This window comes from Phacochoerus africanus, chromosome 11 (assembly GCF_016906955.1).
Source record: "Phacochoerus africanus isolate WHEZ1 chromosome 11, ROS_Pafr_v1, whole genome shotgun sequence".
Lineage (NCBI taxonomy): Eukaryota > Metazoa > Chordata > Mammalia > Artiodactyla > Suidae > Phacochoerus > Phacochoerus africanus.
In genome coordinates, this window is record NC_062554.1 from 4811602 (window position 1) to 4825987 (window position 14386).

Consider the following 14386-nt stretch of genomic DNA (forward strand, 5'->3'; position numbering starts at 1 on the left):
TGCCTTCTAATTTTCCACATTTTGAAAGGTAAGACTCTCCCCACTTACCCCCTGGTACCTGATCTCCTGGTTATTCTTACTTCCCTCTGTTTTATTGACTCCTATGGCTCCGACGCCTGTTCAAAAATCCCAAATCCCATATGGATTTTTCGTTTCATCTGTTTAGTTAATCATGGAAAATTGTGCTTCTGACATGTATGTATTTCCTGACACATGTAATAACCAAACCTCACCGGCATATCCTCACTCTTGTATAACTTACATTTCTAATTGGTTTACATTTTCTGCAGCACATTTATTGCATTTGGTCTCTTCAGCCTGCAGCAATCTGATTTATTTCTTTTTTATTTTGGACACAGGTGAGGGTGACACAATAAAATGACCATACCCTTAGAGTTAGACAGACCAGGACTCACTCACTGGTTCCATGATGTCTATTGATGGAAAGTTTCAATAGGCTCTTCACTCGGAACCCAAGCTAGTCACCTGAAAATTAGGAATGTTAGTCACAGTCTATTAATATTAGGCTGTTAAGGTGCCAACGTCTAGAGATAACTAGCAAAGAATCTGGCCCAATATTGATTTTTCTTTTCTTTAACAGTATTAAAATTACCCCGTCATCTATCTTCTAGCCTTCCACCTACTTCGTAGTTCAGGTCCCAGCGCAGTGCCTCCCATCCCCATATTCATAGGATAGTTGCTGCTTTGCCTCCATGTGGGTAGTTTACTTTGTAACAGTCCTTTGTAGCAGAAACTCAGAAAACTTGTAGGGCTTTTTTTTTCATTGTATGAGCAAATATGGGATATATTTCCATCTGATTTAATTTAGAAGAAAATGAGTTCTTTCAGTCTCCAAACACTATTTTTGGAACAGACATTTTTCTTCCAAAAGTTTTGGTTTATTTTTCCAAGGACAGTAGTTGCCTGTATATTGGCTTTTCACTTTCTGCCCTTCTCAAATATAATGTTCTTATTGTTTTCTTTTCATTGTTTTTTTCCCTGTGCATTATGAGAGAATTTTAAAATGTATTCTCCAAGTTAAATTACTCAATTTAAATTACCAAGTTAAATTACTCCATTTAATTCTGCTTTTGCTTATATCTAAGATTTGCTTGAATTCATCACATTTCTAGTATCTCATTATTTTGGCCTTTTTCTCCAATTTTTTTTTTCTTTTATAGTGCTTGACGGTGCTATTACCTGAATTACCTTAAGATATTTTCTTCTTAGTTCTACAGGGGTTTTAGCATCTTTGATGATGATGACTGCTTCTTTATGATATAATAGGGAATGGGCTGTGGTTTACAAAATTATTTCATAGTCACATATTATTATACTTTGCATATTCCAGATGCTGTTCCCTTTTTATTTTTCTGCAATATTTTAAAGATTTAATGATAGCATTTTTTCCTTTACATACTCCCTAATGCAAAGAAAGATCTTTTCACACTTTTTTTTCCCACCTCCCATGGTATTATCTTTGACTGTTTTTCTTGAGATACGGTGTCTACTGCAAGGAAAATGCCCTGGTCACTTTATTGTTCAGTGTCTTATAAAAAGAGATGCCTCTTTTTATTTTGGTGCAGACTCTGGATTCCTGAGTGTAGACGGTGATAATGGTGTTAAGTGCTGTCCTGTGTTTGACCAGATTCCTCAGTTAGAAGCAGGTGATTACCCTCAAAAAATTCTAGATGAAGGCTATCAGTTTTAACTTCAGTATTTCTCTGATCTATTTCTTTTCCCCTTTATCTTTTTTGAAACGCAATGGTTTCTCCCAATTCAAGAAAATTGGGAGAGTGTTTCAGGGAGTACTGGCTAAAATATTTTAAAATGGAAATCTGTTTTACATCTTAGAAAAGAAAACTTTGAGAACAGTATGCAGTTCTCATTAGAAAAAGTTGCAATGTGCCTGTTGATGGTAAACAGAAGGGAGGTGAGAATACCTTCAGATTTCTGAATTAGGCAACCTGATACATTGTTACTAAAGATATATAGCAGATCTGTAGAGATATTAATAAAAATGGGAAATAGAATATACAAGTTGTGGGGGCTGTGGGAGCTAATTCAGATGTAGGCACTTGGTGCTTGAGCTGTGACTTTGAGATATTTTACTGGCAAAATCAAAGAGTTAGATAGATGGATCTAAGATTTAGGAGATTAGCCTGGGAAGAAGTGAATATATTAAAATAGGAAAACAAATGAATAAAAAACATGGAATGACTAGGGAAAGGAAAGTATGTGGAAATGGACAATGGGTTTGGAGAAAGTTCAAACTAATTTTTAACCACATCATAAGTTAAGTGTTGTAGTTAATTAGATGATAAAATCTTATTACAATGGGCATACTTAATGGAAATGATCTTGAATGGCTTCTAAACTAACACTAGAAATCTTAAAGAAGTTAAAAATATATTTTGAGCAATAGCTTTATTTTTGCAATAAATGTTATGTTCACTACAGATTAATATGAATTATAGCATCCAATATGGATATATTTTTTTCTCTTTTTAGAGCCACACCATTGCATATTTGGAGGTTAACAGGCTAGGGGTCACACTGGAGCTGTACCTACTGGCCTATGCCATAGCCACAGCAACACCAGATCTGAGCTGCGTCTGCAACCTACACCACAGTTCATGGCAATGCCAGATCCTTAACCCACTGAGTGAGGCCAAGAATCGAACCTGCATCCTCACAGATGCTAGTCAGATTCGTTTCTGCTGAGCCACGATGGAAACTCCTATGGCATCCAATATTATGCTTAATTTCCTATTTTCTAAAATTGTCATTAATTTATTTGTATAGCATAACAAATACATGCAATCCAGAAAAAAAATTGTTCCAACTCTGAACCATAGAAATGTTAAATAAGAGATTTGCACACAGATATCTCTAACACATGTTTGCCTTGTTTATTAATAGAGATTATATCATTGAAGTATTGCTATTATTATAATTATTATTTTCATTGGAAAGTGTAGTATAGTTTTTAATATCACAGATTCTAAAGTCTTATTTTCTGGTTCCCAGCATCATCTGTTTCACATTTTATCTTTGGTAATTGATCTTCTAAATTTCTCTTTATTTTTATCTATAATAAAAATACCTCTTCCTTAGCTTTGTCAAATCATCCTTGTGAACCTGAGATGAATCCCACCTGGTCATGGTGTATGATCTTTTTTATATGTTGTTGGATTTGGTTGGCTAAAATTTTGTTGAGAATTTTTGCATCTATATTCATCAAAGATATTGGCCTATAGTTTTCTTCTTTGGTGATATCTTTGTCTGGTTTTGGAATTAGGGTGATGGTGGCATCACAGAATGTCTTTGGGAGTGTTCCTTCAAATTTTTGAAAAAGTTTAAGGAGGATGGGTACAAGTTCCTCTTTGTATGTTTAATAGAATTCACCTGTGAAGCCATCTGGTCCTGGACTTTTATTTGTAGGGAGTGTTTTTATGACATATTCAATTTCATTTCTAGTGATCGGTCTGTTCAGTTGACCTATTTGTTCTTGATTCAGTTTGGGCAGGCAGTAAGTCTCTAGTAAGCTGTCCATTTCTTCTAGGTTGTCAAATTTGTTGGCATACAATTGTTGATAGTATTCTCTCATGGTTTTTTGTATTTCTGTAGTATCCATTGTGACTTCTCCTTTTTCATTTCTTATTGTGTTTATTTGTTTTTTTTTCTCTCCTCTTCTTGGTGAGTCTAGCCAGAGGTTTGTCAATTTTGTTTACCTTTTCAAAGAACCAGCTCTTGGTTTGATTGATTTTTTTCTGTTGTTTTTTGAATCCCTATTTTATTGATTTCCTCTCTGATCTTTATGATTTCCTTCCTTCTCCTGACTTTAGGTTTTGTTCTTCTTGTTCTAATTAATTTAGGTGGTAGGCTAAGTTGTTGACTTGAGATTTTTCTTCTTTTTTGAGGAATGCCTGTATTGCTATGAATTTCCCTCTGAGCACTGCTTTTGCGGCATCCCATAGATTTTGAGTGGTTCTTCATTATCATTTGTCTCGAGGTATTTTTAAAATTCCTTCTTGATTTCCTCATTGATCCATTGGTTTTGTAGTAGCATATTGTTTAGTTTCCATGTAGTAAGTTTTTTCTCATTTCTTTTCCTGTAGTTGATTTCTAGTTTCATGCCATTGTGGTCAGAGAAGATGGTTGAAATAATTTCTATACTCATAAATTTGTTGAGGTTAGCTTTGTGCCCCAACATGTAATCAATTCTTGAGAATGTTCCATGTGCACTTGAGAAGAATGTGTATTCTGCTTTTTTGGATGTAATATCCTGAAAAGGTCAATTAAATTTAACTTTTCTATTGTGTCCTTTAGGATCTCTGTTGCCTCATTGATTTTCTGTCTAGAGGATCTGTCATAGATGTGAGTGGGGTGTCAAAATCTCCTACTATGATTGTATTCCCATCAGTTTCTCTTTTTATGTCTATGAGTATTTGTTGGATGTATCTGGGTGCTCTTATATTAGGGTCATATATATTGATGATTGTAATAACCTCTTCTTGAATGGATCCTTTAGCCATTAAATAGTGTCCTTCTTTGTCTTTCTTTATGGCCTTCGTTTTAAAGTCTATTTTGTCTGATGTGAATACTGCAACTCCTGATTTCCTGTCTTGTCCCTTGGCATGAAATATCTTTTCCCATCCCCTCACTTTCAATCTATATTTGTCCTTTGCCCTAAGGTGAGTTTCTTATAGACAACAGATGGAAGGATTTTGCTTTTTTATCCAGTCTGCCACTCTGTGTCTTTTGATTGGAGCACTCAGTCCATTGACATTTAATGTGATTGCCATCAAATGAAATAATCTACATAAAATGCTTGGAACATTGTATAGAATGTGGGCTTATTATTCATATATTATATATCTGAATAATCCCATAAGGAACAGGGTGTACATGTTACAAAAGGTTTTCCTTATTGATTTTTACCACATCAGAGGCAGGCTCCATAATGGTAATTGAGGCAGTATTTTAATGTTACAAATTAAGAATACTGGAGTTCCCATGGTGGCTCAGTGGTTAACGAATCCAACTAGGGACCATGAGGTTGAAGGTTCAATCCCTGGCCTTGCTCAGTGGGTTAAGGATCCAGCGTTGCCATGAGCTGTGGTATAGGTCACAGATGTGGCTCGGATCTCATGTTTCTGTGGCTCCAGCATAGGCCAGCAGCTACAGCTCCAATTAGACCACTAGCCTGGGAACCTCCATATGCCGAGGGTACGGCCCTAAAAAGACAAAAAAAAAAATTAAGAATACTATCAAGCTTCAGACTTATGGGACCTGAAGCATCTTCTTTTTAGTTCCCTTTAGTAAATACATGTTTTGAGATAGGATGAACTGAAATCATCTGGGGTGGCTTTTTAGGTATACCTAGTCCCTGAAACAGAGATGTTCCCCTGCTAAGTTAAAATGAATTTTCACTTGGAATCTGAGTTTAATAATTCTAAAATTCCAAGACAAAATTAGTCAATTATTGTCTTAGGCAAAGTTCTGCTTATGGTTAGACTATTTCAGGAAGGGCAAATAAAATACAAATCAGTTAGCAAAAACATATAGAGTACTATAAGCAAAGAATTCTATGAAGCAAAGATTTGCTAAAATTAACCCCTTATTCTGATGAGTCAATATTAATAAGTTTATAATCCAGTTGAAGAATAAAAATATAATACAAATATTGGTAAGAGTACAAGATAATAAATGATAAATACCAATAGATTTAGCTAAATAAAATGAAATTAAATTGAACTTAAATATATTGTTTCAGTGATGAATATCATAGACATAATACTGAGTGAGAGAAGCAAGATGCAAATGGTACATACTGCATGATTCTATTTACACCAAGATCAAGAACAAACAAAAGTAGTTATGGTAATAGAAGTCAGAACAATGGCAACTGTAGGAGAGGACAATCATGAGGATGAAGCATTGGGAAGGTTTCTGGGTTGGTGGTAATGATGCCTCAGTTGATCTTGGAAGTCGTCACGTAAGTATACATAGATGCCAGGCTTCATTGAGCTGTATTCAATGCTTTGTGCACTCTACTGATTGTGTATTAAACGTCAACTAAAAATGATTTTAAAATTCTAAATTTAGAAAGTCAAGGTCTCACAAGAGAATTCTGCTCCTGCAGACCACAATGCCAATTTTCCATAACACCACTTTGCCCACCTTCCTCTTGACTGGAGTTCCTGGGCTTGAATGGGCCCATGTCTGGATCTCCATCCCCTTCTGCTGCCTCTATTTAACTGCCCTTTCTGGAAATACCTTAATCCTCTTCATCGTCCTCACTGAGCCAAGCCTCCATGAGCCCATGTACTATTTCCTCTCCATGTTGTCCACCACGGACATTGGCTTATGCCTCTCAACGCTGGCGACCGTACTGGGAATATTTTGGGTCAATGCCCGGGAGATCAGCTTCAATGCCTGCGTATCACAGATGTTCTTCATTCACCTCTTCACTTTCATGGAATCTTCAGTGCTCCTGGCTATGGCCTTTGATCGTTTTGTGGCCATCTCTCACCCCCTGAGATATGCTACCGTTCTAACGCACACAAGGATTGCACAGATTGGTTTGGCAGTCATCACCAGGGGCACGGTCATTCTGGCACCACTAGTCCTGCTTCTTAAGCGTCTGTCCTTTTGCCGCAGTCGTGTGCTCCGCCACTCCTACTGCTTCCACCCTGATGTGATGAAGCTCTCGTGTTCAGATACAAAGGTCAATAGCGCTTTTGGACTAACTGCCATTATCTCTACTGCTGGAGTGGACTCTGTCTTTATCCTGCTCTCCTATGCCTTGATTATTCGCTCAGTTCTCAACATTGCATCCCCAGAGGAGAGGAAAAAGGCCTTTAGCACCTGCGTTTCTCATATCACGGCTGTGGCCATATTCTACATCCCCTTGATCAGCCTGTCTTTTGTCCACAGGTTTGGAAAAGAAGCTCCATCCTATGTGCCCACGCTCATTGCTAACATGTACTTGCTCATTCCTCCTGTGATGAATCCCATCATCTATAGTGTGAAAACAAAGCAGATTCAAAAAGCTATGCTCAAACTTGTGTGTTCCAAGAGAACGCACATCTAACAATCCCGCCCCCCAAAGACCTATTTCCAAGTCAGTGAAAATTGATCACAAATTAGAGTTGGAGACCAATGCAGTTTTACAGTTGGGTGTAACTAGGTACTATCCAATTCAAACATCTCCAAAATCAAGTTAATCCCACCTAAGACAAGCTTATCTTTTCTACCACCAAAATATAATTCATAGTCTCACTATCTGTCACTTATCCTGTTTCTTCAGATGACTAATGAAACTCCTGTCTTGATGCTATTTCTTCCCAACACCTCCTATCATTCACTTTGAATTACTTTTCCAAATAGCCAGCTCAAATAAAATTTTAAAACAAACCAACAGACCTCTCTTTCATGGATATTATTCCTCATACACCACCTAAATGAAGCAAAAACTCCTGTCTATGATGAAGTCCTTCGCAATTCAGGTTCAATTTTCCTTTAAAGTTTAATCTACCCCTTTCTCTCTTCCTGCGTTCTGCAAGTATGAGAAAATCAGTCTGCTAACTCTTCTACTGTGTACTTGCAACTTTTCTAAATGGGTGCTTTACTACAAATTCCACTTCAACCCTGACATCCATCGTTCCAATTTGAAACTCTACTTATGTGTCAAGGCTCGTCTTTAAATACCTTCATTAAATTTCTCATGATTACAACAATGACATCTGATCTTTCTGTAATTCGATTTTCCCAATGCTTTGTCTGTATCTTTTGAATACAGCCAAAGAAGTATTTTTGGCTCTACATTTGTATATAACTATTATAACTTCCACAAGGCTGTAGCATAAGAAATTTCTCTTATAACTGATGCTAGTTTTCCTTCTTGTGTTATCTAGTAATTGATCATAGTTCTGATTTTCCAAATCACATAGGGAAAGAGCTATTTTGGAACCTGAGATTGCAGTCTTAGCAATTTATCCCAGTTTGCATCAGGCACAATTTGACTAAGAATAATTTAAGTCATTTCTCTTCTTGAATAGGAAGGCTTCCCAGAACTACTGCTATTTTGTAAGTTTGTTTCTTAATTTATGAATGCAGAAGACAAAAACTTATAAACTGTCTTCAAATGTTCACTCAGCTTTTGCTCCTTCATGCAGTAAATCTGTATTTCTTGTCTATTCTAACACCAAATATCTCTTCATCTCCATCTGTAATACTAAAAGTCTTTTCAACTAAATCATGGTTTCCTTATAGGTTTCTAGGACTCCAGTGCTTTATCTCCCTTCTGTTTTTCATCAAATAATCAGGAAAAAAAAGCTTAAAAGGATTTTGAATTAAATTTAATTGTATAAGAAATATTAGATACCTTCTCACTAACAAAAGATTTTATAGAAATAGCCAAAGTCCTCCTTGATCTATTCCTTCAAGTCTAGTCTTTCCACCTTCTGTGTGAACTTGATTTTTATTTTTACTTCTTAATGAATTTCTCTTCCTAGATATGAATAAAATAAAAACTAAAGCAAATATCTTTATCATTTGTATTTCAGACAGAAATGCAATTTTCTAGGGACATTTGACTTTTATTTCGAGAACTACATGAAACAAAGTAGAGAAACCTGCTCATTGCTCAGAATTCCTACCTATCTCTCTCTTCCTTCAGCTCTCTTATTCAACACCTTCCTGGGTATTAGCCCCAACTGGTTTCAAACCCCATTGTCTATTCCTCTACACACCTTTGATCTCTATGGGGTACGCTAGCTTTGGATCGCTAATTTTATAGACAGAGAAATGCTTTGAAACACTCTTAACATTTATTTACCTAGGCTCAACTCACACCTACCATAGTCTCAAAATACTCTGCCACAATTATTCTAGCTCATTGCCACCCCAGCGCCCTAGATTTAGTCTGATTTGCCCCGCCCGACTTCACACACTCACTTCTTCACAGAAGATGATAAGACAGTGGCACATTGCACCATATGAGGCAGCATCAGCTCTGCGTCCTACAGACTTGAAAATAAAAAGGATAAAACCAGGGCCATGACCATCCCAAATTATATCCTTATTATTTTTTCAACAACAACATGTATCTAGTACCTATAATGAAACAGGTTTTAGGACTGATATTGAGACTATAAATATGAACAAGATCAGCTTCTTGCTGTAAGTGAGCCTATTGCTAGTAAGGAATATAATGCAAAAATGTACTTGCATTAAAATGTTTATTACAGATGTACCCACTTGCAAGAAAACTTAGTAAAGGGCGCAAATGTTGAATAGTTCAAATTGCAAAGAACTTATAATGGTAATTCTGCTTTATTACAACCATGGTATGAAGTCACAAATCACCTGACATAGAAATAGATACAAAGAGGCAAAGCCAAACTGATAAGAGCAAGTTAAAAATGAGAAATAAGGATTTCTCTTGTGGAACAGTGGGTTAAGGATCCAGCATTTCCCTTCAGTGGCTTGGGTTACTGCTGTGGCATGGCTCTTATCACTGGCCCTGGAATTTCTACATGCCACAGAGAAAGCAAAAAAATAAAAAATAAAAGTAAGTAGAAGTGGTTTATTATTTGAATTAATAATGCAAGTCAATGAGAATGTAGTGTCCACTATATACAGCTTAACTGATACTAAAATTTACAAAAAGCTACCTCTGTCTGTAATGTATTTTCCAAAGGCCAGTCCATAGAATTACAACACAGGGCCAGATACATAATAACTGATGGGGCTTTTGTTAAAAATACAGATTCCTGGAGTTCCCACTGTATACTCAGCAGGTTAAGAACCCAAGTAGTATCCATGAGGATGTGGGTTGGATGCCTGGCCTCACTCGGTGGGTTAAGGATCCAGCATTGCTGCAAGCTGCAGTGCAGATGGCAGACACGGCTCAGACCTGGTGTTGCTGTGGTTGTGGTGCAGGCCAGCAGCTGTAGCTCTGATTCAACCCCTAGCCTGGGAACTTCCATATGCTGCAGGTGTGGCCCTAAAAGGAAAGAAAAAAAAAAAGCACATATTTCTAGTACATTAATACAATGGATTCTAAAACGAGCTATCAAGCCACAAAAAGATATTGAGAAACCATAAATGGATATTATTAAGTGAAAGTAATCAATCTGAAAAGGCTACATAGTTGATGATTCCAACTATATGACATTGTGGGAAACATAAAAGCATGGGGACAGGAGTTGGGGCCAGGGAAGGATGTATAGGTGAAATGGGATTTTCAGGGCAGCCAAACTATTCTATATGATACTATGATGGTGAAACAAGTCATTATGCATTTGTCAAAATCCACAGAATGCACCATACCAAGAGCAAACCCTAATGCAAACTATGGACACTGTGTGATAATGATGTGTCAATGTTGGCTTATTGATTGTAACAAATATATCACTTTGGTGGGGGAATGTTGGTGGTGGAGGAAGCTGCTCATATGCTGGAGTGGGGAGTGTATGGGAACTGTGTAATTTCCACTTAATTTTGTTATAAACCTAAAACTATTTTTAGTTTTATAAAATCTACAAAAAAATTCAGTTCCTCAACCCCACTTCAAAATATTTTATTTTATTAGTTCTTGCTTGAGAATCTGTATTTATAGCAATTTGGGGAGCCACTGAGCTATAACAAAGCACACCAGGCATTGTACCATCTCTGTTGTTTGTTCTTTTTTAATTTGCATTCATTTATTTTCTTATACGTTTTCCTTTTTTATATATAATGATTTTTATTTTTTCCACTATAGCTTTATCAGCAAACTAAAATTTATTTGTTTTGATCTCTGCCTGTGGGGCAGGGGGAATCATCTTTAAGGCTTTCTGTCTGTGGAACAACTGAATCTAATATCCTGGTACAGGAGGGTGATTCTTTTTTCCCAAAGCAGGTGTGGAAACTACATTCATACCTTTTTCATGTTTGTTCAATATTTACATTTTCCTGGAATATGATTCCAATATCAATTATGGCAAGTCAAAAAGAAAACCACTTTGGCAATTGCAGTGCACTAAACCACATGGGAGTGCAAGCAGCATTAGTGTGACTCTGAAGCACAAAGCCAACACAAGCAAGTCCAATTGGCCACTAAGATCCCTTAGGAATAGGTTTTCTGGTGGTAAATGACTCTCCTGTGAGTTCTTCATAGAGAACCTCCACTCTGGGAGCTGAAGGGGACCTCACAGCCCTGTCTCTTCCTCATCCTCCTCTCTTGATTGTAAGTACAGAGCATGAGAGAGACAATGGGTATGCATCCATGTTAGAAGGGTTTTGTGCACTCATTTTGCAGCAAGAGATTTGGCTTCATCAGAGGAAGTATTTCTAAGAGGAAATTATAACAGCCATGCAAACACAAGATGTGGAATTGCCTTTGATTTAAAAATGTACAGCAGGGAAGGTCCTAGCATTTTACTGTCTTCAGCACAGCTTAGAAATGAGGAACGGAGATTCTCTCCAATGCCCTGAATCTCCATTCTGAAAAAATTTATAAACAGTGAAATTCTGAAATCCAGGTTTCCAGGTTATGTGGCCAATCTGAAATCTGACTATGAGTCCCTAGATAAAATAAAATATCTAAAGTTTATTATTCATGGTGCTAGACATGGAGAATCCAAATAGCCCCAAAATTCACTTTGAGTAGTGAATGTATAAATCTGCCATAAAAAGCAAGATTTGATTTCTTTAAGTGAAGCACAGACTATGGGCTTTCTAGGGTTGTATGCTCAAATCTCCCTTGAATGTTGACAAGGAAATAAGTTTTAAATAGAGCAATAAAAATCAAAACATGGAGTTCCCGTTGTGGCTCAGCAGAAATGAGTCCAACTAGTATCCGTGAGGACGCAGCTTTGACTGCTGGCTTCTATCAGTGGGTAAAGGATCCAGCATTGCTGTGGCTGTGGTGTAGGCTAGAGGTTATAGCTCCGATTAGAGCCCTAGACTGGGAACGCCCATGTGCCATGGTGCAGCTCTAAAAAGAGGAAAAAAAAAATCAGAACAGGAAAAGCAAATCTTTCAAAACACCAGGTGCTTGAAACACTAGTGCCTGTGCATTTATATGACTGTTAGAGACAGGAAAGATAATAGCATATGGCTGTTAAACACACACACACACACGCACACACACACACGAATACTTGATATTTTAGTAACGCGCAAGTATATATTAACATAAAAGCTTATTTTTTTATATGTCCTTCTACCAATTTACCACTATTGAGAAACATTGATATGTACCACGGTGGAACATTAGCAGATTTTAAATTTATAAAAATGGTATTCAAAGCCTCTCTTTTCCACTCTGTGAAATACTACAAAGTTCCTCCCTCTAATTTTTACTTTCCTGGATGAAAAACCTGAATCTTACATATAAGATGATTTTTAAATTAAATAATTCCCTTAAAGCACAGAGTATCACTGTGGGATTCTTTAAATGATAGGTCTTAACTTCCTTTCAAAGTAACTATAGTTATTATCATTCTCCAATTCACCAATGAGAAAAAGTTATCAAAAATAATCTGTCCTCTGATTTTAAAACTTTTTGCATATTAATTTTTGAATGATGCCAGGAAACTGAGAAATTGATTTAATTATATTGTTATTGATTCAATTTAAATTCATTTGATTTTATTCAATTGATTTCATTTCATTTAATATGTTTTTAAGTCAAATAAGTATAAAGTCAAGAGAACATGAATCACCTTATGATCAGCCTAGTAACTATTCCATAGTCACTAAAATGTGCACTTGCAACTTTGTTTATCGGGGTCCCTTGCACAATCTCTCATACAGTTAAGATATTAAGCAGTGTCCATACACATGTTTCTGTGATGTCTTTTTAAATGGCAATTACATAGAATAAGAAAACAATAATGGAAATTGTTCATTCAGTCACCTTAAATTAATATTAAATGGCAAGACCAAAGGCATGTGGCTATTCTGAATCCAAAGTGAGCAGCCTCAGATGTAAGGTATGTTAGGATCTCTGTAGCCTGTAAGAACAGGAATAAAATTTGCAACTGGACAGCAATAATAGCTGAGGATTAAAAATAAAAGTAGTCAGCAACACAACACATAGTGACAAGAGGTGTCCCAAACTAAGATTTGGAGCCTGAGTATTTTACTAACACAGCTGCAGGAGTATATTCGCCAAACCAAGTGGTTGGAGCATCGTAGTTGAATGTTCATGAGTGGTCAGTGGGATTCCAGCCAATGCCTGGACCAATGAAGACATCATCCAGTCTCCCAGAGGCCAAAGAGAAGAAAATTAAGAAGAGAGCACCACCATATTGGCTTAGCGAGGATCTTAGCAAGACTTTCCAGCACAGAAAGGACTAGATCAAGGGGTTGAGTCAATATGGGAAAGGAAAAAGGAACGAGGAGAAGACGTATCCAGGACCTTGCCTACATAACTGTAAGTCTCATTTCAGATACTACTCACTGGTGGAGCTGGACACTCAGGTGTGTTATTTACCTTGATGAATCTTGTTCTGAGGCTGTGGACAATGATTGCAACAACACCAGGCTGGAGAGCAAAGCATCTAAAATCAGGTCTCCACACACCCAGGTCCCTGTTAGCCCTGGAACGTGATACAGTTGCTTCTGAAAGGAGTACTTGCTGAAGGTGACATTACAGAGAATTTTCTTTAACATGTATCAACACAACTACAGTGACAACAGATGAGAAAAGAAAAAAAAAATCAAGATCGGAAACAAACCAAAAGATCGGAAACAAACAAAACAAAAAGATCAGAAACAGCCCTAGCAAATCAGGAGTGAGATTCATTGACCAAGAAATAGTGAATAGGATATTTCAATGGTATAAAATTATTTCTTTACTTCCTGAAAAGGCTACATATTTTAAAATATATTATAAAATTCCACAATAATGCAGTAGTGTTAACACAATCTTCTAGCATATGCATATTTTTAGTTAAATAATGAATCATCTTTAAAACTTAATATTATTTTGAGGTCTCCATTAAATTAAATTCTTGGTATTTTCAGATTATCTTAATCTGATTCTCCCTCAGTGTGGGGATTGCAAAGAAAGACAATGCTTAGGGTCAAAGTGGAAGATGACAAAACGAATCCTAAGATTAAAAAAAAAAAAAAAAAAAGCTCTTTTCTCTATTGTAAATCAGGAAACAAGAATCATGGAGGATGTTCAATACAGAAAAAAAAAAAGAAAGAAAGAAAAAAAAGAAAAATTGGGGAGGAAAAAAAGAGAGGCTAAAGTTGTAAGGATAATCTCCAGTTTGCTTTCTCTAAGTGTTGTTAATAGGAATCCCAATGAAATTACTGAACGGTGTCGTCATTTCTCATTCTAGGGCATTTTATGGCAACCCGACTATTCTTCATAGTAGTT

General features: G+C 36.5%; 1 protein-coding gene across 1 annotated transcript; it reads left to right on the plus strand.

Moving 5' to 3' along the window:
• The first annotated feature begins 6154 nt into the window (after positions 1–6154).
• Positions 6155–7111, plus strand: LOC125111518 (olfactory receptor 51F2-like). The gene has a single exon (XM_047753478.1). The coding sequence runs from the start codon at positions 6155–6157 to the stop codon at positions 7097–7099; it is 945 nt and encodes a 314-aa protein (XP_047609434.1). The 3' UTR covers positions 7100–7111.
• The last annotated feature ends 7275 nt before the right edge of the window (positions 7112–14386 follow it).

Coding starts and splice junctions, on each gene's coding strand:
- LOC125111518 (XM_047753478.1), top strand. CDS start 6,155: ATGCCAATTTTCCATAACACCACTTTGCCCACCTTCCTCTTGACTGGA.